This window comes from Mya arenaria, chromosome 4 (genome assembly GCF_026914265.1).
Source record: "Mya arenaria isolate MELC-2E11 chromosome 4, ASM2691426v1".
Taxonomy (NCBI): domain Eukaryota; kingdom Metazoa; phylum Mollusca; class Bivalvia; order Myida; family Myidae; genus Mya; species Mya arenaria.
In genome coordinates, this window is record NC_069125.1 from 60,696,053 (window position 1) to 60,720,591 (window position 24,539).

At 34.6% G+C, this 24,539-nt stretch overlaps 2 protein-coding genes across 3 annotated transcripts in view; one reads left to right on the plus strand and one right to left on the minus strand.

Annotated features, from left to right (window-relative positions):
* The window catches only part of LOC128233002 (lipase maturation factor 2-like), a 39,068-nt gene extending 14,539 nt beyond the window's left edge, over positions 1–24,529 (minus strand). The window contains exons 1-7 of the mRNA XM_052946846.1: positions 24,364–24,529; positions 22,869–22,919; positions 21,412–21,614; positions 21,042–21,070; positions 20,662–20,870; positions 20,157–20,182; positions 19,833–19,985 (exon numbers count right to left, since the gene is read on the minus strand). Of these exons, the coding sequence (XP_052802806.1) occupies positions 19,833–19,985; positions 20,157–20,182; positions 20,662–20,870; positions 21,042–21,070; positions 21,412–21,614; positions 22,869–22,919; positions 24,364–24,463 (771 nt within the window). The 5' untranslated portion in view covers positions 24,464–24,529. The remainder of the gene's footprint in view (positions 1–19,832; positions 19,986–20,156; positions 20,183–20,661; positions 20,871–21,041; positions 21,071–21,411; positions 21,615–22,868; positions 22,920–24,363) is intronic.
* LOC128233000 (malignant fibrous histiocytoma-amplified sequence 1 homolog) lies at positions 2,406–17,951 on the plus strand. Of its 2 annotated transcripts, none has more exons than XM_052946845.1 (4): positions 2,406–3,121; positions 9,831–9,974; positions 10,383–10,524; positions 14,416–17,951. In XM_052946845.1, exons 1-4 carry the CDS (start codon positions 3,113–3,115, stop codon positions 17,592–17,594), a joined length of 3,474 nt encoding a protein of 1,157 aa, XP_052802805.1. In that variant the 5' UTR covers positions 2,406–3,112; the 3' UTR covers positions 17,595–17,951. The 2 variants fall into 2 exon arrangements, with proteins under 2 accessions (XP_052802805.1, XP_052802804.1); XM_052946844.1 differs by lacking the exon at positions 2,406–3,121 and adding an exon at positions 9,426–9,582.
* Positions 24,530–24,539: the final 10 nt, after the last annotated feature.

Sequence of the window (24,539 nt, forward strand, 5' to 3'; positions counted from 1 at the left end):
TGCCATTGTACATGCACTCAGGGTACATGGTAGTCTGCCATTGTACATGCACTCAGGGTACATGGTAGTCTGCCATTGTACATGCACTCAGGGTACATGGTAGTCTGCCATTGTACATGCACTCAGGGTACATGGTAGTCTGCCATTGTACATGCACTCAGGGTTCATGGTAGTCTGCCATTGTACATGCACTCAGGGTACATGGTAGTCTGCCATTGTACATGCACTCAGGGTACATGGTAGTCTGCCATTGTACATGCACTCAGGGTACATGGTAGTCTGCCATTGTACATGCACTCAGGGTACATGGTAGTCTGCCATTGTACATGCACTCAGGGTACATGGTAGTCTGCCATTGTACATGCACTCAGGGTACATAGTAGTCTGCCAATGTATATGCACTCAGGGTACATAGTATTCTGCCATTGTACATGCACTGAGGGAAGTCTGTCATTTATAATACATGCCCTCAGGGTACCGGGTAGTCTGTCATTATACATGCAGTCTTGGCCAGTCTGATCCTGTCCAAAAAAATTTATGACTGTTGTAGTCATTAAACTGCAAAGTGAGGCTTTGCTATTTTCACAGCTTTTTTATTTATTATTTTGCCATTCAATATGTTGGGGCATTTTGAAATTTGTATTTCATAGAAAGTTTTAAAATATTCATAACTGTTAACTGTTATTTTCATTCCAATTTATTAAATGTGGGAATACGCTTTTTGATTAATTCTGATTTAATGATCTATTATGATTGTATATTAAGCATCCAATGAAAGGTCTCCATTAACTCTTCCTATATACCAATTTTCGTCACAATATGTCAACCCATGGAGGGTCACTTCTTACAGTGGTAATGGTACAGGTAAGTCTGTTATTATACATGCACTCAGGGTACAGGGTTTATACAAAAAAGTCATGCACTCAGTGCATATGGTTTTCTGTCATACAACTTGCACTCCCTGAGGTTCTATTAAACACTCAACTTGAAAAGCCATAAATAATACATGTTAGTTTTAGTCCTCCACAAACCTCATATAAATGTCCTTAGCAAAGCAAATATTTCACTTGATGTCAAATATAAACAAGTATTTTGTTTCTCTGACCTATTGAAGATAAGTCATTTTATTGCTTAATGCATTTCTATTTGCGGACTGAAGATTTATTCAAGTGTTATCTGGAAACTTGTTAACAGTCAATTTCATTAAAAGCCCACTTATTTCCATATATATGCTGGCAATGCAAACTGAGAGCATTATAGAAAATCTCTAGTGAATAAAATCATGTTTGAAGTAAAAAAAGAACTTCATGACACTGAATACATAAATAGTTTTTATAGTGGATATTTTCCAATAAAAAAGGCAGACAAGATTATGTATCTTAAAGGACTTGGGAAAATTTCTGTTGTAAAAGACATTTGATCTGGGCATAACTCAATAAATACTGCTTACTGCCTTGGGTCAGAATGACAGTCCTCCACTAAGAAAAAATATCACACCTTACATAAATGTGTCCCTTCTTTGTATTATATAATGTTGATCGGTCATAATATCAATGTATTTCAATAAAAATCCAGTTTCATGACATCAGCGGTCCATTTAGTATTTTTGGCTGTCCGATCCTGTCCAAATAAAATATGGACTGCTGTAGTCATAAAACTGCAAAGTGAGGCTTTGCTATTTTCACACTTATTTTTTGCTATTCAATATGTTGGAGCATAATTATTTGAAATATGTATGTCAAAGAAAGGGTTTGTATGTTATATGTATGTATGTATTTAGACCTTGCAGTCAAGGATAACCTGTGAAAGTGCAAAGACTTATTTCCAACGGGGTCCTTTGATTTTTGCTGAAAGGACAGCACACGGAAGAGACAGTGGCAGGATACAAGGAAGTCAGGGTGCTACACCCTAGCTCTTTCACGAAGAAACCTCTTGGTTCTTTTACAAGCTCGGTGTAAAGCACTGATACACGGGATACAACTTTCCTGGGTTAAACCAGTACTGAGTTCACCAGTTTTCCAAGCACTACCATTTAAATGCCAAGCGCCAGGCAAGGGTGCTACTTGTACCAACTTTTAACGTCTTTCGATATGATGCAACCAGAAATCGAACCAACCTAGAATCGAAACCAACAACCTCCTGCTCCATAAGCGGACACCTTAACAACTAGGCCACAGAAACAGTTGAAATATATACATAAATCTTATTTTCATTCTGATATCAAATGTGGAAATACGCTTTTTGATTATTTCAGATTCAATAATCAATTATGGTTGTTTATTTAAATTTGATTATCTACCATGAAATTTGTCTTATTATCAAAGAACAATTTCCCCCTGTTAAGTTCATTTTCTTACTTCATTAACTTCAAATATTCAGTACACATTTCATATGCATTATAATAAATACTAAAACTCCCATTTACGATTCAATATCTCTTTTCAAAAGTTGAAATCTAAAACATTCCCAAACAAAAGCTATCTGTTAGCTATATATGATATTCTTTCTCAAGTATAATTGTATAGAAATCAATGACACTTTAAAGCTTGCAATTATGCAAATATAACTACAATGAGGAATACTTAGTACGAGCTTCAAAATATTACCAGCAATCTATAGGTTGATTGATTTTTAACTGAATGAACATGTTTATAGTAGTCTATAAAGTTATCTAAGGTGTTAATCAAGCCACAGATGAATTATCAGTGTGCGAAAACTCCAAACACAAACAGAACTTGAACATGGTATGATGGTAGAACATATTGTAGTCTTGGTTTAAGTACTTAATAAATGGAAAGAATAAATATTTATGAAAGGAATAGCAATGCAAGAGGAGATATAAAAAGATCAGAAGAATTAGTTTGCTTATTTGGTAAAACCAATAGCTATAAAGACTAACATGTTAGTTAAAGTATAGGTTCTTTAGCTTATGGACAAGTGACTTTCCAGCAGGTTGGGTTGATTTTCATAGCTGCACTTCACACAGTTGCCACCTTATCTACGTTGGCAATAAGACAAATGGATCAATGTCATACAATTACAAGTAACTCAAACTATGTTTGAAATGGAAACCATTTGGACCTAAAGTTTGGACTTTTGGATAAAAACAGAAATGACAAAGGTAAGTTTGTCTATCAAATGAAAAACTTAAACTGATTTTAAGCTTTCAACTTTTTAGTGTCATCTTCAAGAAATATAATAACATATTTCTCAGGTATATAAGATGAAAGTAATCAAATAAGTTTTAAAATTTTGTCTTCACTGGTAAAATGCATTCGGGGCTTGCTCAAATTCTAAAATTTATACGGCAGGCCTAGTGGGGGGTTTTATGGTCAGCACTTATATTAAGATTTTGTTCATCCAAAAGTGTAGTTTCAATGAGTCATGAAGTAATACATACTTTTATTTCTACAATTATAAATTAAACATAAAAAAGTTTGAGTTCAATATTTGATTTTAGTTTTTACACAAAATTGAAATTCAGGCAATTCGATCCAAAATGACAGGAAAATGCGTATGTACAATTACTAAAATAAAGAACTAGTATTTTCTGTCAATCAAGTACAGCAATGAGATTATGGATTATAACATGAAAAACAATTTAAATGTTAATAGTATTATCAAATATTGCCTAAAAGATCACATGACTTGTCAATCTGAGGAGATTAGACAGGATTATTTCATAATCTAAACTTTAACAGCAAATAATCTCATAAATCTTTAGATGTCTTTATTTGTTTCTCTTAGCTGATAAAGCTTAGTGCAGATATTATACTTTTAAAAACGTTAATAAAAAACTTTTTTGTTTAGAGTAGAACCATAGTATATTTTGCCATTAAATTTTGTTTTCAACCACAAATTGCATCATTTAAAGATTTTAAATTTTAAAAACACTTGAAAATAGGGCCAAAAGAGTGTGCAAATTTAACAGACTGTAGTTGATGAAATATCTATGTAAATGTAAAAGGTAGTGTATGAGATAAAAAAATACATCTGATGAAAAGTGTTCACAAATATTGGCCAAACAATATAACCGCAATTCAGATGTTTAATAGTCTGCTATATTACTTTTCTGAAGAACATATCACATCAACTCGTTGAAGCTTACCTGCTAAACCAAGATACATTTGCTTTGACCAAGCCTTAAATAATTACAACAAAACAGATCTAATAAATAAGCCTAAAACCTTGAAATAACTACATCCAAAACCCATCTTTTATTGTATGGTTTTTATCAATGTCCAGCAGCATGAAATCATTCTGTTTCCATATGGATTGTATCACTGTAGTTCTGATAATCAATTAAACTTGAAATTCAATTAAAAAGAACATCATCAGCATCTATTTACAGTGATTATTAAGAGGCACAATAAAGGTTGATGAAAAAAATGCATTCTAATGTTAATGCATTATTATGTTAAAAACTCATTTGACCAATAAAAGCTATGATTTAGGTAAAGGTAAAAAAATATCAGCGATATTTGGGCACTTTTTTTAACTGGGGAATTTGCCACCACGTAGCCATTAGTGCAAAATCTCAGTTATAATGGCTATCTTTTATCTGTATACACATCATACACTTCTTTTTGCTTTGACCATTTAAGTCAAATGAGTAAGAAATAATAATGCATTAAAATTAAAAAACAACATATTTTAAATCAACCTATATTGTGCCCCTTCAATAACTATTATTTATATGTGTTATGTAATTCCGATATTGTTACAGATTTTTATTCTCGTTCAACATGTTTCATTTTGAAATAAATGTATTCAATCAAGGCTAAATGAATTGAAATAACAACAGACAAGTCACAAAATACATAGAAATTTGACGTGTGAAATAATGCCAAATGGAGTTTTTTACATAAAGGAACATATTTGATAATGAATTGATAATTGATCAGATTTCAATCTCCTTTAATCGATAGAAAACATTTGGTTCTATTTACAACACTAACTTTAACATATTAACATGAGCACATGCAGGTCTTCTTGCAAATAAAACTCTCGAAGGGAAATAACCCATACAGAAAAACTTTGATAAACACTACTTGTTTCCCTTGAACAATGTGTTCTCCAACAAATAACAGCTCTGCCAAAAATGCTCATTTCCTTTTATTTATACGATACCTGACAATGAAATTTTGAATAAAGATTATCCAGCAATCAAATATTTTCACTTTTTTTATGACCTTATTTTTTAGGGCTGGACCCCTGCTTTTTGGAGTATTATAAGTGAAATGTTAAGGTTTTAAGAAATATTCAGTACCCAAGGGAGTGCATGATACACAGTATTTGCCAAAACAGTATGCAAAAGCTAAGAAAAGTATTATTATAGTATTGCATTTATTTGTTCACACTTTGAAATTACAGATGTTCAGAAATATATCAAAAACTTACGGAAAATTCAGTATGAATTTGGGGAGGGGATGTAACCCTCATTTGTAACCTCAGAACTAAAAATGATTCAGCATGGTGTGGAAGCAATCTAAAAATATTTTAATCTCATTCTAACAGTCGTACATTGCAAGACCCTAGCTAGTTTAAAAGTTGCAAATCACTGTTTTTTTGACTCATGGTTGATATGACAGCCACTATTTTGAGTTTTGAAATGAAAGATTTAACCATTGAACAAGCAAAAGCACTTTACCTTAACATTTTTTTTTAACAATAACATTGTACTTTTAAAATCAATTTTCTGTACAGCACACTAGAGTACACTACAGAAGATTTTTCCACATACATTCCAATATTGATTGTATGAAATACTCTGTGTCAAATGATCGAAAGTTGATCCGTCTTCTCTGATATAAATGCTATTTCAATTTTGATCAATGAGATATTGTAGAATCAAATTTTAATGAAAAGCAAACAGCACTGTTTGAAATGTTAGAATATTTCATGACTTTAATCTGTTATGAATGTGACGTACGTCACAAGTCAGTGTTCCTATCAGTGAACAATTTGGGAAATTCAAAAAAGGCCAAATAGAAAATACACAGGTGACAAAACTATCTGTGGGTATCCAAGTTTTCTCTCCTTGTCAGAAGGCTGAATGAGTATTATAACTAGAAATAAAACACCTGATAATATATATTAAGACTGCTTTTAAGCAAAATAATATTGCCATTTTCTAGCTACCTGGTAAGATACCAAATCATTCTTTCTTTTTTAAACTAAACTCTTTCCTCCGAAAACAAGTTATACATTTCTGCATTACAACTGTATCTCAATGGAGATATGGGCCATAAAATAAATACAAATGTTGCTAACAGATCAATATTTTGCAATATGTTTTTTTAAATATTCTTTTATTGGTTTCAATTCAATACCTAATGGCGACTCTCTTCAAGTCAATGTGTAAAATTAGAGTTAAATGATAAAAAAGAAAACGTATTGTGATTAATATTACAAAACGCTATACTCACATCATGATATATTGCAATGTTTAAAAAAATAACATAGGTTTCAATTAAACACCATTTGACCGCTTTTTATTTTTTGGAATTTCTAAGGTCCATGCGTATATTCTATAATAAAAAAATCTATTAAATTGCTATTATTATTTACTTATCAACATGTTATCATTTTAAAAAAAATTGTGTACCAGTTGCATGTTATTCAACAGCATTATTATTTATTTGTTGCCAATGGTGAAACAATATCTGAGTTATTTATAGGAATCTTATCCTTTATAATACATATGGTCATTTATCAATCAGTTGACCCGGTTTTGGAAATTTGGAACAATATAGACCATTATATCATCAATTATAGTAATCTGATTAGCATGAAGTCTGAAAAGAAGGGGAAATGGGATATCACAAATTGGAATTAAATGGCATTACCTTTGAAAAATAAAAAGTAATGGGCAATATAAATAACTAGAGCTGTCACAGGAGTGACGAATACCCCCAAATGCCGCCTGGACACAGGAATGGCAAACCATTCCTTTGAAAAGAGGCCATAACTCCAAAGTTACTGCCAAAAAATGTTTAAATCTATCAAGCCTTTCATGAGTTATCGTCCAGAAACCATTTTTCTATATTTAGTAACAGTGACCTTGACCCCACCAGCCCCAATATCGACATTGATCTGTATCTTCTGATGTTACACCTGTGTACCAAAAATTGTTCAAATCCGTTTAGCCTTTCATGAGTTATCGTCCAGAAACCGTTTTTCTTTTTTTAATAACAGTGACCTTGACCTTGGCCCCACCAGCCCCAATATCGAACTTGGCCTGTATCTTCTGATGTTACACCTGTGTATTAAAAAAATTTCAAATCTGTCAAGCCTTTCATGAGTTATCGTCAGAAAACCGTTTTTCTATTTTTAGTAACAGTGACCTTAACCTTGGCCCCACCAGCCCCAATATCGAACTTGACCTGTATCTTCTGATGTTACACCTGTGTACCAATTTTTTTTTAAATCTGTCTAGCCTTTCACGAGTTATCGTCTGGAAACCATGAAAACCGACAGACCGACCGACCGACAGACAGACCTACCGACAGACCGACCGACCGACAAGCTCACTCCTGTATACCTCCTCAAACTTCGTTTGTGGGGGTATAACTTACCATTTTTATGTGTTTATACAATTTGATGGTCAAAAGTTCCATACTTCAATTATTTCTTGTTTTCATCAGAATATTTTTACATTCATTTCAATATGTGCGCACCGTTAGGGTCCATCAAGCCTAGGAACAGATTTATAACAATCTGTGCTTGAATGACCCTACCAGCCATTTTGCTGGAATTATTTACATTTCTCAGCAGAATAATTAACGAAACAAAAAAAACTTTTTAACAAAACTTCACCAGCGTAAACTTGCAGTACATGTGAATTACTAAGGGTTACATGCAACTAATATTGAACAGAACGATGCACTATATCAAGTCTTGGCTTTAACTATTTTGAGGTTTCAAGGTTGACAAGCCAGAACAAATTGAGATTTCAAACTTCTAGAAGTCCATCAGGCAATGACCATATCTTACAACCAGGCAATGACAATATCTTACCACCAGGCAATGACAATATCTTACCACCAGGCAATGACAATATCTTACAATTTAATTTTTTTTAAAAGCAGACATGTTAGTAAAGGTGAAAGACCTTCTGGTAATAAAAAATACAGATACATGGATAAAGTAAAGGAAAAAATTATAATTTGGAATAAAAAAAATTGCGATTTGTTTTTAGGAAGAATTAGAACAAATTAAGATTAAAAGAAGCGAGAGTAAACATGCATGTAAAATAAATTTCAACAATATAGATTTTAAGATATATTACTTGTACTGGTATGTGTACATTGTTCAAGTTCAAAATAGCGTGTACAAACGCATGAGGAGATGATTTATGCAAGTATCAGTGAGCCAACACACAACGGCAACTTTTACATGTAACTGCATGTACAAGTACACATACATGTGTTTTGAAACCTGTCTATAATATCTTTAGACAAACAGTGTCAAACATTAAGCTCTTATCTATTATCCAATATTACTCAAAATTAAAGCCCTAAAGATTTGTTCTTAGGGCTGTCCGGGTGATCAAGCTTGCCAGTTCAATGTAAGAAGTCAATCTTTCATGCTGTATGTTACTTACCGGTAATAAGTGTATTAAATGAAAAACACTGATCTTATTGTTTTAACACTAGCTATCAAAACATATCATAATAGTTCAACAATGAGATAATACCACACAAATGCAACTATACCCATAATAAAGGTATCAGAATTTGATCCTGCCTTACAAACTATAAGGTCTTATCTACCTAAGCTTCTTAATACAAAATCATTAGATTGAAATCTTAAACTGTGACAAACTTATATGAAACATGAAACAAAAATCATTATTTCTTTACACAAGTATCAACATTGCAGTGACTTTTATCAGGAAAAGTTACAACAAAATTTGTTAAAGTTTTATGGGCTAAGTGGCTATTGTGACAATGCAAACGGCCTACAATGCAAACACTTCATAGTAACATAGTGCTCTACAGTATACAAAACCTCCGATCAAATAAAAGACAGTTTAATCGAAGTGAATGCTCTCTCGCTACAATCAAATGTATCAGACACTTGTTGTCAAGGATCGAAAAAACAGGCTGACAAAAATCTGGAATTAATTTCATATCTACAAAATATACATCCAGTGTGCTTTAATTTGTTTCAAGTAGATTTGAAAGTAAACTGAAGTCATATTTAGGAAAAATGTAACTTTTGAGAGTTTGTACACAGATTATTGGCGATTTTTGATAGCGGCCTCTCTGCTTAATCTTCACTGCAAACAAGAGATAAACTTGTCATAATTCTACATGGATATCTGAACAATACCTGGTCATTATAAGGAAATATTGTTCATGTCATAGTGATATACAAACTGTATCAAGAAATATGACAAAACTGTGGAATTATCTCACAAAATTATTATATATTTAATGAACAATTTTTTATTATACTGATCATGAAGTTCTATTTATGTTAAAATCTCAATGATAAAAGATACAAAACAAAATGCTTAAAAAGGCGAGATTTGCTAAGCCTGTCGGAAAAGTTGTGGAATTTAATACAAATGCAAAGGTAAATAAAATTCTATGATTTACTCTCATTACATTTTTAAATGAAACAAATACGAGTATTTATACCGCATTTATCGATTCAAAAATAATCATATCAATAAATCTAAAATCTATAAAAATTTTTTATATATTATCTGTTTTACATGTCCTAAACAACATAAAATTAGAAAATCTTGAATTTTTTGTATAAAACAAAATAACTAAACATTATATCATCAAAATCTGAAAATTCCACATTTCTTCTTTCAGGGTACAGAAAAGCCCGGGTCAGGGAAGTCGAAGGGCAGTGGTTCCCGTGAAAACAGCCCTAACAAGGGGGGAAAGAAATCAAGCCCCAGCCCCAGCAGGAAGTCCAAGTCACCGCACAGGAAGGGAACACCCGGTGAACTCAAGGTTACCACATATTTTATACATTTAGACTATTTCCTTCACATCAATTGCTTTTCAAATAAATTGAGGAATGCAGGAGATACCTTGCATTGTATTTCTATGTTATTCAAAGCATTCAGAAAACATTCTTAAACTTAACATTTGGAAATTGTTTAAATCTTGTTCAGAACTTTTTTTAAGTTAACAACATGATTAACGACATCGTTATTAACTTTTAAAGGTGAAATAGTTTATGATATGCTCATATATATTATAAACTTCCAGAGCAATACAGATTTAAAAATTAACAATTTACAACGATGACGTTATTAACATTGTAAACATTCACCATTTCTGAACAATCAGCACGTTATATTATATCAGACTTTAAAAAAAGAAAGCTCAACTTCATTGAATTGCCCATTTTTACAGTCTGCAATGCGGAAAGGCAGCGGTAAGGACAAGGGGAAAAAGAAGACGGTTGTCAAATCACCAGATCTGACCGCTGACGGGCTTAAGATTATAGACATGTCAGGCCAAGGAATGACTGTCCTTCCACTATCAGTTGTAGGAGGTATATTCAGCATTTGAATTATTCGATTTGATTCGGTGGAGGGTTTGGGTCTGTTTATAATAAAAAAAAAAAACAAGAGCGGTCACAGACAGCTATATCCCCCGCCTCATGGGGACATTTTTTGTAACAAAAGCCAATAAATGGAAAGGGTAGTTTCTCAGGAACATAAGAAATGCATAAAATTAAGAAAGGGCAATAACTCTTTCAAAAAAGGTCAAATTGCAAAAGCCTGACAATATGCACTGTGTCTCTTTGTAGTCATAAACATAAGAGGAGTTGCGAAGAAACCAATTTTAAATGTAAAATAAGCAAAGGGCAATAACTCTTTCAAAAATGGTCAAATCAGGAAAGCCAGACAATATGCGCTGCTTCACTTTATACTCATCAATCTGTGAAAGTTTGGTAGAAATTGCATGAAAAACATAAGACCAGTTGTGAAGAAACCAATTTTAAATGTAAAGTAAGCAAAGGGCAATAACTCTTTCAAAAATGTTCATCGCAAAAGCCAGACAATATGCGCTGCTTCACTTTATGATCATCAATCGGTAAAAGTTTGGTATAAATCGCATAAAAAACGTAAGAGGAGTTGTGAAGAAACCAATTTTAAATGTAAAATAAGCAAAGGGCAATAACTCTTTCAAACATGGTCAAATCAGGAAAGCCTGACAATATGCGCTGCTTCACTTTATGCTCATCAATCTGTGAAAGTTTGGTACAAATCGCATAAAAAAGGTAAGAGGAGTTGGGAAGAAACCAATTTAGAGGAGTTGGGAAGAAACCAATTTTAAATGTAAAATAAGCAAAGGGCAATAACTCTTTCAAACATGGTCAAATCAGGAAAGCCAGACAATATGCGCTGCTTCACTTTATGCTCATCAATCTGTAAAAGTTTGGTATAAATCGCATGAAAAACTTAAGAAGAGTATCGAAGAAACCAATTTTAAATGTAAAATAAGCAAAGCGCAATAACTCTTTCAAAAATGGTCAAATCAGGAAAGCCTGACATTATGCGTTGCTTCACTTTATGCTCATCAATCTGTGAAAGTTTGGTAGAAATCGCATGAAAAACGTAAGAGGAGTTGCGAAGAAACCAATTTTAAATGTAAAATAAGCAAAGGGCAATAACTCTTCCAAAAATGGTCAAATCAGGAAAGCCAGACAATATGCGCTGCTTCACTTTATGCTCATCAATCTGTGAAAGTTTGGTAGAAATCGCATGAAAAACGTAAGAGGAGTTGCGAAGAAACCAATTTTAAATGTAAAATAAGCAAAGCGCAATAACTCTTTCAAAAATGGTCAAATCAGGAAAGCCCAACAATAGGTGCTGCTTCACTTTATGCTCATCAATCTGTGAAAGTTTGGTAGAAATCGCATGAAAAATGTAAGAGGAGTTGCGAAGAAACCAATTTTAAATGTAAAATAAGCAAAGCGCAATAACTCTTTCAAAAATGGTCAAATCAGGAAAGCCCAACAATAGGCGCTGCTTCACTTTATGCTCATCAATCTGTGAAAGTTTGGTAGAAATCGCATGAAAAACGTAAGAGGAGTTGGGAAGAAACCAATTTTAAATGTAAAATAAACAAAGGGCTATAACTCTTTCAAACATGGTCGAATCGCAAAAGCCCGACAATATGCGCTGCTTCAATTTATGATCATCAATCAGTGAAAGTTTGGTAGAAATCGCATGAGAAATGTAAGAGGAGATGCAAAGAAATGAATGGGACGGATGCACGCACGTACGCACGCACACACAGACACACGGAATCGTGCCTACCATTACTATATCCCCTCGCCTTTTCAAGGCGGGGGATAATTATGGCTGTAATCCTAAATTCTTCAATATATTGGCCCTAATGGATCTCTTCAGTCGTTATTTTTTACATCAAGAATCAATTAAATGAAAAGTACACATTTATTGTGTGCTTGTTTGTAACTGATGTTTTATGGTTTCAATCAACCTTAACTCTTACTAAACATCCATAGCAAATTTAAGTGCATATTAATGTTTTTTCATGTTCAATCAATATATCAAGAAATATTCTCTTAAACCATTAACAAGAAAGCCCATAGAAACTTCTGAACTATTTATTGACAACTACCAGCTAAATGTCAATATGCTTTTTATGCCATTACAATTACCCTTTATATCCAACAGAAAACAGAGCAAATTAGAAATAATGAGGGCCATTCAAATAAAAGAAAGTATTTACACAATAAAGAACAGTATTTTAAATATTAATTACGCTTATTGAATTTTCTGCACATTTAAGTTATCAATTAGGCTTATTGAATTTTTCTGCAGAATTTGTTTCAAAGCATTCTTTCCAATACTCCATTCAGGTAAGGCAATGGAAAAGAACACAAATAGGCCAATAAAATATAAAACCACTTTAAAAGTAAAAACATTTGTTGCTGTTTTTTAAAATATTTGTACAGTGAGGAAAACTCAGAGAGCCAATATTAAAGACAGATCATAACTAATATCTAACTGTAGTATAGAACTAGAGCTGTCACAGGAGTGACGAATACCCCCAAACGCCGCCTGGACACAGGAATGGCAAATCATTCGTTTGAAAAGAGGCCATAACTCCAAGGTTACTGCACACTGCATCTTCTTTTATCATGCATGCATTATCTGTTGAGTAATTTAGAAGTTACACTGCTGACAAGAAAAACTAGCCTTTCATGAGTTATCGTCCGGAAACCGTTTTTCTATTTTTAGTAACAGTGACCTTGACCTTGGCCCCACCAGCCACAATATCAAACTTGACCTGTATCTTCTGATGTTACACCTGTGTACCAAAAATTGTTCAAATCTGTCTAGCCTTTCATGAGTTATCGTCCGGAAACCGTTTTTCTATTTTAAGTTACAATGACCTTGACCTTGGCCCCTACAGCCCCAATATCGAACTTGACCTGTATCTTCTGATGTTACACCTGTGTACCAAAAATTGTTCAAATCTTTCTAGCCTTTCATGAGTTATCGTCCGGAAACCGTTTTTCTATTTTTAGTAACAGTGACCTTGACCTTAGCCCCACCAGCCCCAATATCGAACTTGACCTGTATCTTCTGATGTTACACCTGTGTACCAAAAATTGTTCAAATCTGTCAAGCCTTTCATGAGTTATCGTCCGGAAACTGTTTTTCTATTTTTAGTTACAATGACCTTGACCTTGGCCCCACCAGCCCCAATATCGAACTTGACCTGTATCTTCTGATGTTACACCTGTGTACCAAAAATTGTTCAAATCTGTCTGGCCTTTCGTGAGTTATCGTCCGGAAACCGTTTTTCTATTTTTAGTAACAGTGACCTTGACCCCACCAGCCCCAATATCAAACTTGACCTGTATCTTCTGATGTTACACCTGTGTACCAAAAATTGTTCAAATCTGTCTAGCCTTTCATGAGTTATCGTCCGGAAACCGTTTTTCTATTTTTAGTAACAGTGACCTTGACCTTAGCCCCACCAGCCCCAATATCGAACTTGACCTGTATGTTCTGATGTTACACCTGTGTACCAAAAATTGTTCAAATCTGTCAAGCCTTTCATGAGTTATCGTCTGGAAACCGTTTTTCTATTTTTAGTAACAGTGACCTTGACCTTGGCCACACCAGCCCCAATATCGAACTTGACCTGTATCTTCTGATGTTACACCTATGTACCAAAAAAATTTCAAATCTGTCTAGCCTTTCATGAGTTATCGTCCGGAAACCATGAAAACTGACAGACCGACCGACCAACAGACAGAAGGACCCCGACAGACCGACAGACAGACCGACAAGCTCACTCCTATATACCCCCTCAAACTTCGTTTGTGGGGGTATAATAAAAATCCTATTCTGTGGCAGGTTTCATACTATACATCAATATAAATTTTATTTATTTTCAGCAAAGGACACGGGGGAGTTAATCCTGGCCTCCAACAACCTGAGGTCACTGCCCCCAGAGATTCGTAGACTGACCACACTGACTAAGCTGGACATCAGCAGGAATGGCATCCGAAGTACCAACCCCAATGACTTTAGTGGCTTGCCAGCAGAAATTAAGGAACTCACCAACCTCACCGAGCTGAGAATCTCTGAGTGCAACCTGCCCTACATACCACCAGCAATCTGGACCATGACACAACTCAGAATTCTGGATATTAGCAGGAACAAGATAAACATTCTGTCACCTGATATAGGTGAGCTAGTTAACCTGCAGAAGTTGAACCTACAGCAGACCAACATCACAACTCTGCCCCCGGAGATTGCTTACTGTCAGGAACTGGAGGAGATATTGCTCTGGGGCAATGTTATAGAATCACTGCCTGAAACACTGCCAGAAATGTTGAAACTACGCACCTTGGCCATCAACTATCGCAGTTTCTGTGCCCAAGTGGACTCCTTCCAGGAGTCGGAAGAGCTTCTACGCAAAGGGAAACTCACCTCAGAACATATTCCTCTTGTGGTGTTTGAACTTGCAACTCTTGAAGTGCTGGACTTAGAAAACACTAAGATCAACACTATACCTGAACTTTCTACATTTTCGCTTAAAGAGTTTTATCTATGCAAGAACTTTCTCAGTAAAGTGCCACCTAGTTTATTTAATCTAAATCACCTCACAATCCTGGACATGTCGAACAATCTTCTTCAGCAACTACCGGAAGAAATTTCTAGAGTTACAAGTCTAGTTGTCCTTCGACTTGCTAATAATCACATTGAGAGAATCCCACAAAAAATCAAAGACCTAGTTAACCTAGAAGAACTGAACATATCAAACAATAGAGTACGCTACATGCCAAATGCTATTGGGGGACTAAAAATGCTAAGAACACTGTTGGCTGAAAAGAATGAACTGAGCAGCCTGCCTGATGAACTTTGCAACCTAGAAAATTTGGAAACTCTTGACATCACAGAAAACAGAATCACTGCTCTGCCAATGAAGATGCATCAACTGAAAAAACTTGCAGCTGCACATAGCTTTCAGCGGCTTTCAAAGTATGGTCTCTGGCTGTACAAAAATCCCATCCATACGCCTCCACCAGAGATCTGGAAAACTGAAAAGCCAGAAAAAATATTTGAGTATCTTAAGAAGCTGGCCATCATTAAAACAGAGAATTTGCAGAGACTAAAGCTTCTCTTCTTTGGTGAGAGCGGAAGTGGGAAAACCAGTCTGATCAATGGACTGGTTCATAGAAAATCTCTGATGACAAAAGGAGAGAAAGACAAAACAAGAGCTCTGCAACAAACCAAGATGAAAACTGAAAATAACGTTGACTTTATGCTGAATGATTTCGGAGGTGACAAAGCCTACACCATGATCTATCCAATGTTTGTTGACTCCAATGCTATGGTTGTTCTTGTATACAATCATGGAACATACAGCACTAATACCCATTACACAGCTCTTGGAAAGTGGTTGGAATTTCTGAACACTTATATGCCGGGAGTGGTGGTCAAAATTGTTGGCACTCATCTTGACAGCTATGAAGAATACGCAGTTGAAGATGAGAATGGAAACCTCTCAGAAGTACCTTCAAGGTCAGGTTCATCAAGGTCAGGTGTATCACCAAGGAGATCTAGAATGTCACTTCACTCAGCCAAGTCCAGCCAGTCAGAACGGTCAATTCAGTCAGGAAGGTCAGTCCGCACACCTGTAAGCACGACACCCCACCCTGAACATGGTCAGAATGAAGACTCAAGACCTGGTACCACATCCCTCAGCAGATGCAGCGGCATTGTTAGCCAATCAAAATCTGTGCAAGAGTTAGTGAAAACCAATGTCATGAGACAAATGCAGACATACACAGAATCTCTGAAACATGAATTAGAAGATCTTGATGAGAAACTCCAGAGCTCATCCTTAACAAAGAAGCCTGCCCAATACATAAAGCACCTTCAAGTCCAGAGGAAAAAGGTAGAGAACCTGCTACTTCACCCACTACGCATCATGCCTGAAATCTCCTTGGTCAGTAGCAATGAAGGACTTTATGGAGTGAAAAGCTTCATCGAAAGTCTTGAACTCATGACCATAGACAAGAAGCTGTTTCCAAATGCTCAAAGATCTATACCACCAGTATGGAACAAGTTTAAAATTACTTTGAAGCAATACAACGGCTATTCTGTACCCTGGAAGAGGGTTGAGATGATGGCAAAAGGTGAAGAGATGAAACTTGATGAGCTTCAAGATTGTTTGCAGTACCTTTGTGATAGTGGAGAGATTGTGTGGTGCAGGGAGGTTCCAGTACTAGCCAAGACAGTGTTCCACAAACCTAGGATACTGATTCGTCTCATTTCATCCATGTTCAGGCATGACATTGATGAATTTCTCAGCTTTGAAGACAACAAAGTCTTTCTCAGTAAAGGGATGTTTAGTGAGGATGATTTCCAGAAAGCTAAAGAACTGTTTCTTACTAATGGCCAAATATCTCGACCACTGATGAACTGTTTCTGGTTCTTTGAAGAGCTGGACTATGACCACTTCAATGATCTGCTAGAAATGGTTCCCAATCTTGATATTTGCTATTCCATTCCCGAGCCTGGAATGCCAAAGGGCCTGCTGTATAGCTACCCAATCATTGTCCTTCCCTGGTACAACCAGGATAAAGCAGGGAATGACTTGACTGAACACTGGAATGAAGGTCTCACCAGGATACATGATCACCATACCATATCAGTATCCTACATAATGCCTTTGGGATTACCTGCTGGTCTGTTTGAGAAGATTTTGTCAACACTACAAATACATGTGACAGCTAGACTTGACTGGAAAGATGCTGTGCTTGGAACAACCAAAACTGAAATCTTCAAGATTACAATGCGAGGTGAAACCCAGGCTTCAGATATGGAAACTGACTCTGGTGATATTCCACTGTCCAAGTATACTGAAACAGAACTGAACCTTGCTATTGTCACTGAGAAGAGCAATGAATCAGGGGCAACAAATCTGCTGAAAGAGCTGACAAGGGAGATCACTGATATTATGTGCAGGACACCAGGCCTAGTGTGGACTATTCAAGCGTGTGAGGAAGTCTGGAGCCTTTCTGCTCTTCAGTTTGCTCTGAAGTCAGTACAGTTCAGCAAATAAGGTCTTTACAAATCTGACATACAGTAGTTGCCAAATGAACTATACAGTGTTATATGGTGTGGTTACTTTTGCTGTGGCCAAATGCATAAAGCTTTATGTTTGTTATTGCAGAGTGGCTTTTAGTGCTGTCGATATGTTCCTTTAAACAGTTGTTGCAAAACTAGCTGTGATTATTGCATTATTTGTTCAATGTTGTTCATTCAAATGTCATTCATACAAAGATTGTTTTTTAACTATATATTTACACTGATTATACATTAACATAATTTTATAATATCCTATTTATTTGAAGAATATTTATTTCTATAAAATGTTCATATATGCATGTTTGCAAAGACTGTGATATTAAAATGTGTACACTCATGCAATTTCTTTTTACTAACAGCTCTTGAAAAGCAGGACAATTTTGCCATGCATTCAAAAACAAGTCCTTACTTAAACTAGTTATCATGTAATTTTATTTTACTATTTAGTAGTTTGGTGAACCAATACCAAGTTTCATTTGAATATCTTGAACGTTTTTGGTGTCATGGCCTAGATTAATAGACAGAGAAAACAGAAATGACTCCCAAGACAATGACAATGGACAAGCTAGAAAAAAAGCTGTTATGAAACTGGTAACAAAATTTAGTCTGATTTAAATTGGAAATTCCAAATGTGCCAAGAAATGAACAAGAACGATTTTAACAAGTCCCCATTGCAGCAACGCTGCATTTAAGCTGGATTTTTTGTTGGCGATGCAATATTGCAAACCTAAGATTTGACAAGTGACCTAGTTTTTAACTGTGAAGACCCATATATATCAGGGATATTGTTCATACAAATAACCTGTTCAAATTTCAAGAAGATCAACAGAAACATTTCCATTTGTGTAAGGAAAAATGAACATTATATATAAATTCATCAAATTTCCAAAAAAGTAAGTCCCAGAGACCTAGTTTTTGACCCAGGCAAACACACCAAAGAAGCAAAATATGAAGATCCTGAAATTACAATCATTTACTGTGATGCTGATGGGTCAATGGTGTGTGTGCCAGTGTGAAAGCATGTGTGTATGCGTGTGTGAATGTATGTAAATTAACCATATGCCATTAAAATTGGAGAATTTACAGAACAAACTTTTTTTTTGGCTAAAATTATATTATACTTTAAGACTAAGATATCGTGCAGAAAAAAAGCTGTAGTTTCATGAAAAAAATCGAATTCATGACATGGGGAAAATATTTCCTTTGACCTAGTGACCTTGTTTTAGACCTGAGGTGACCCATTTACACAAATGTTCAAGACAACATGTGGACAAGTATTCTGTCAAAGTTACATAACAACTGGATAAGAATTAATGACTTTAAGACAAATTAAAAACTTTAAACCAGATTTGTTAACACCCGCCACCTGCCCGCCCGTACAACTGTCTGCCTGCCCGTTTTTTTGCCATTCAATAACCTCCAATTTTTCAATGAAAATCCAGCTAAAAATAAACAGAAAATACTTTATAAATGTAGTAAAATTTGTTTCCTAAAGAAAACATAAAATATTCCATACAAAACTGGTTTACGGGGTCCAAATTTTGAATTTTAATTTCACATTTGGGGGAAAAATATGGTTTAGCATTGGGAAGGGGGAAATTCTGTCTCAAATTGCTTAGAAAAAATGGCACTGATATTCTAAACTGAAACACTAGTTTAGATTCAGAATCCCCCAAAGTCTATGTAATCTGTTAAATTTTAATTCATCTTTTTATTACGCATAATATAATTTTACCCAAGATTTTTTCCCACTCAACACCTAGAAATGTTTCTATTGGATTTAACTTCATAAACTGTTTCTAAGTCGAATTAACAGGACAGGTTTGACACCATGAACAGCTGAGTTAAAACGTAAGCTATCATTGCATGTGTGTTCATTAACATTCTACAAAATAACCTGAGACCGAGACTTCCAGAACTTGAGCTGGATTGTACTCAAGTGATATTGCAGTGGACTCTATTAAGTTAAGGCTTCAAAACCTTAACAAATACCAAGCAGAATATAGAATCAAGATCAGTAATGACTTCCTTTATGGAAAAAATACACAAATTCATTCATCTACAATCTATGAAAATATTGCAATTCCCAAATTCTCATTCAGAATCAGAATTGACAAGTTGCTAAGCCTGAAATGACATTTTAATTAATTACATAATTAGCAGACTGTAATTATTTACATATCTTGCTGCAACTGTCAACACAATATCTCACCTGCGCCCAGAATGAGAAGAGGCGTAAGGACCTGACGGGAATGAAGAACAAGAACGGAACAGCAATCTCGATAACATAAGTCGCCACAACGGACAGCTGAAGAAACCAGTCTGGCAAGTGGTGGTAATACCATGCCAGTGGTGTCGGGATACACTGAAACAGATGTTAGTGAACATCTTTGTGTGGGCAACTATGCACTTAAGTGTATGTATAATCTATTCTGTGTTGCATCAAGTTTAATTCTTGATCAAATTCATAATACCTTTCAAGAAATAATACTTCACTAGAACAAAAGGATAATGGGATTGAGCACTTATTACCTACCTGAGATTCAAAATGCCAATTAAGAGCTGAAAAAGAAGAGAATATCATATGAATATACGACAAAATTTGGGGAAATTTGGCCCCATTTTCTCAAAACTTATCAAGGTTAACAGGCATAAGTAACTTATTTCAATAAGCTGAAATACATACTTAAATTGGATTTTGATGAATGAAAAATGGTTTATTGTGACTATCATATGGCAAATACCTATTTAAAGTCTAAAAATCTTAGAAAATAAGATATAACACAAATTATAAAAAATATAGTGCCCTTATCTTAATCCTTAAGAGAGAATTAAGAGAATTAAGGAGTTTTGAGAAATTTGGGCTGGAGTAAAATCATAGAAAAACATTTATCCTTTATTATGGATATCAACTTTAACTTTCAGGAAAAACACACAAACTAAGCCTTTTTGCAATATGCTATCACTGAATACACACCGAATACACACCATGTAGGTTTTACAATAATACAGAAGGATATAATTGTTAGCCGCCATTGTACCTGTGAGTTTCCACCATGTTGGACAACGGCTGGTAAGCTTGACAATCCCTGAAGAAAACATGAGCCTGAATAGCAGCCAGCGGACCAGCCAGAGGGTGATCGTGTCATGTTGGTGGTACTGGGCCACACGGAAACGACGTATAGGCATCTGCACATTGAACGGGGCCACCAAGATGGTCAGAAAACCTGCCTCCAGGAGCAAGATGTCCCTGCAATAAAGCCAATAATAACTGTTCTGTTCAAACATCTAGCTCATAAAATGTTATGTTTTTATTCCAAATTCTTAAATCAGACTTAGAACAGAGTTAAAGAGATATTTATTTCTTAAAAAAGTATGAGGTTATACTTTGAAATTCTACCAAAATAGAAAGAAACCATACCACTGGAACCACAGGAATGTCTGTCCAACCTGAAATATATTAAATTTCATGGCATGCAACTTTATCAAATAGGAAATATACTAAAATTTCATATATATCATGAAATGTTTTTGTGTAAAAAAGTCATCTAACAATATTTTAACCAAGCATCACAATATTTTCATTGCACAGTAAAATGATTGTGACATTTATTTTATATTTGTATAAAAAATATTGATACCCGGATTCTGTACATTTCAATATAGAAGTGTGCTTTTATTAAAGTCCCTTTGAGAGCCTCAAATTATAAAATCCGTAAAAAGCAATACATAGGTGGAGGACGCAGCGTCTCGAGATATCATCCAAAATTTCAAATATACATAAATCCTACCTGGTAAAGGGAGAAGTAGAGCATCCAGAGGAGAATGAAGGAGACAGTGTCCCTCATGGCCTTGCAGATGACACAAAGGAAGGAGAGGGCCAGCCCCGTGGCACACAGCAGGTCCATACCCTGCTCTGCTGTCAGTCCAAGTTTAGGGGTCAGCTTGAGCAGGGTGGGCTGACCTTCAAGCAACTCATCCCAGCTGTTTGCCTCTGGGTAGAAAGATTAGATAATAATTTTTGGGTACATTGTATGTAAAATACTTATGGACAATGATAAATTTTAGTTAATTCCACTCAAAACATAGGTTACCAATAAAAGTTTAGTGACTGAAGAAAAATTCATTGCCACAGAACCTAGTAGCTCTCAGGGCGAAAACATGAGTGTTTTATACACTAAACATAAAATTAAACCTGGTAATATTGACTATGTAAATGAACATGAGCGATCGGTAAGACTATCGGCTATTACACTTGCCTATGAAGCCCATTACCAATTACCATACATGACTAATGAAATATGTGCATCAAAGTTGTAAATAAACTGAATAAATTCAATAGTGCTCTGTCTATATGCAGCAGGCTTGACTGTAACATTACCTTGTCTATATGTTGTCTTGTCTATATGTTGTCTTACTCATGACTTGACGAATGACTTGTCTAAGTAAAAAAACAGGGGCCATAACTTGTATTGAGGATCACATAGAGTTATCTAACTTAGTTATTCAGATGGCCTTGAACACTTAGATGATGTATTATGTACCAAATAAATTAAGTGACCATAACATCCAAATTTGCTGGGGGGGAGGTGGGGGGGTAAACCAAACTCTATATCAATCAGGAGACATAACTTGTATTGAAGATTGTATATAGTTATGTTTGAGTTATCTTACTTTATTTTCTGATGTGGCATTAATCGCTAATATGAAGTATTATGCCATTTATTTAGGCATGAGCAAAATTCACAACTTGCCAAAACTCAATCAGAGGCCATAAGTCGTATTGAGGCCTTATTGAGGGTCAATAAGTGTTTACAATAATACAGAAGGATATGATAGATGACTCAACTTATGATGGCCTTAAACACTATGGTGAAGTGTTATGTCAATTGCTTAAACCATTTTTGAAATACAGAACATTATGACCAGAAGTCCTAATTTGCTGAAAAACTTAAAACTTTCAAAGTCAATCACTGGCAATAATTGGTATTGTGAATGATATAATAGAGTGATCTAACTTAATTTTCTGATGGCGCTGAATAGTCAAGACTTGGGTGGAATATCAATTCAATCAATTAACAGTTTTTGAGATATGACTCAAAATCCCAACATGCAGAAAAACTTGACGAATAGCACTTCTTATTCTTGAAAAGTTGAGCTAAAAATAGTTATGCTATGACATCAAATACATCAACAGTTTACCAAAGTTTTTATGCAGAACAATTTTATCTTAAAAGTCAAAACTTACCACTTTTTACGACCAACTTTGCAGGAAGAATACCTTTATCTCCATATAATCCTGTAAGAAAATAAGAATGCATGAGATGCAATTCATCTGAATTCAGAAAAAAATCATTGCCCATGCATGAATAATTATGGACCATGGTAAAGAAGGGCTTGTTCGCTAGACTTACTCTGCCCATTCTTTATTATTAAGATTTTAATTCATATCATCTAACTATTACATAGCCAAGACACAAATAATGTTGGCTAACCTTATATATTATATATTTAAAATCTAAAAAACTAAAAAAGTGGCACTTCATATAACACATCCTTTTCCGTTCCTGGGGAAATGCTTAATTCTGGTCCTAAATAATCGGACACCTGATAATTACACGACAAAATTCAACATAATTTAACTTTATAACTTTTAAAACAAATTCATCATAAAGAACAGCAAAAATAATTTAAACATATCATTCAACTAGATATATATTTTTGCATATGAAAAGGCATTTAAATCTTCCCGGTTGAGGAGTCAATACACAAGTGACATGGGGGAAATGTGAAAGAGGAGTCAAAATAATTTCCTGGATTAAGTTAAAACTATCAAGATGATTATATTTTATATAGTTATGTAAAAAGAAACTTCAAAAACTTTGAAAGTGTCCAGGATAAGGCAAGCAGTTAAAGCAATGACTGAAGAATCTACCAATAAAATGACAATTAACAAAAAATGTTGTGTCTATTTACATGGGTAATAGTTTAAACAGGTACAGGAATGAATTGGCAGTCATAATAATGCTCTGTAAATGAACAAAGAATCAAGATGTCGGACCGTTTCTTTAGCATACATCACAATTCTTTAGCGTATTTCCACCAAATATAATGAGTTATAACCCCTTCTGCACATAATTTCATTTCAAAAACATTTTCCTTTTATAACAATTTTCAGATACAAAAAACGACATAATGATATCTATCTATTTATCTATTTTGACTTTCAACCAAAAACAAGTGCAAAACTTTTTTATATATTTAAAGACATGTTAAACTATTGTCAACTCCATACTCAAACATGTTTTATTTTCAAAATCAGTTTTTATTGCAGTTGAATTTAATTCAAATCCTGTAATGCTCAATGTGACTTGTTTTTTGGGTAACTACTTTTAAGTCACTATACTTCTTTTAATTTTAAAGATAATATCCTAAGATGTCAGTGAAATTGCTGCACAGGAATAACTTATGCAAATAGGAATGATTGCACAAATTCTGAAATGCTAATTTGAATGCAGTATTCAGAGACTTTTTGAGGAGTACAGGGGACATGAGAGGGGAGTTTATGGTACGAAGAAACACAAAAAAATCCCATTATTTGCTTCGCATACTTTGTCAAAAGTCAAATATTAACGTAGGATGGTGGTGGAAAATGAAGGACTAGTCCGTACACAGCGTGAGGGTGGAAGGCGGTAAGAGGTTACACAGTCGTGTCGCGAAAATATGTGATATTTATAATATACCTGGTATTTGGACGAATAGAGACGAAAATGCACAAAGGTACATCACTGACATGCACAAAAGAAATAAATCCTTTGTATGGTTAATGTTAACCGAAGCCATCTTTTTCTCAAGGTTTCTTTAAAAAAAAAATGGACCGAAATGAATTAAATATCTAATATAGGATGAATTTCCTTAG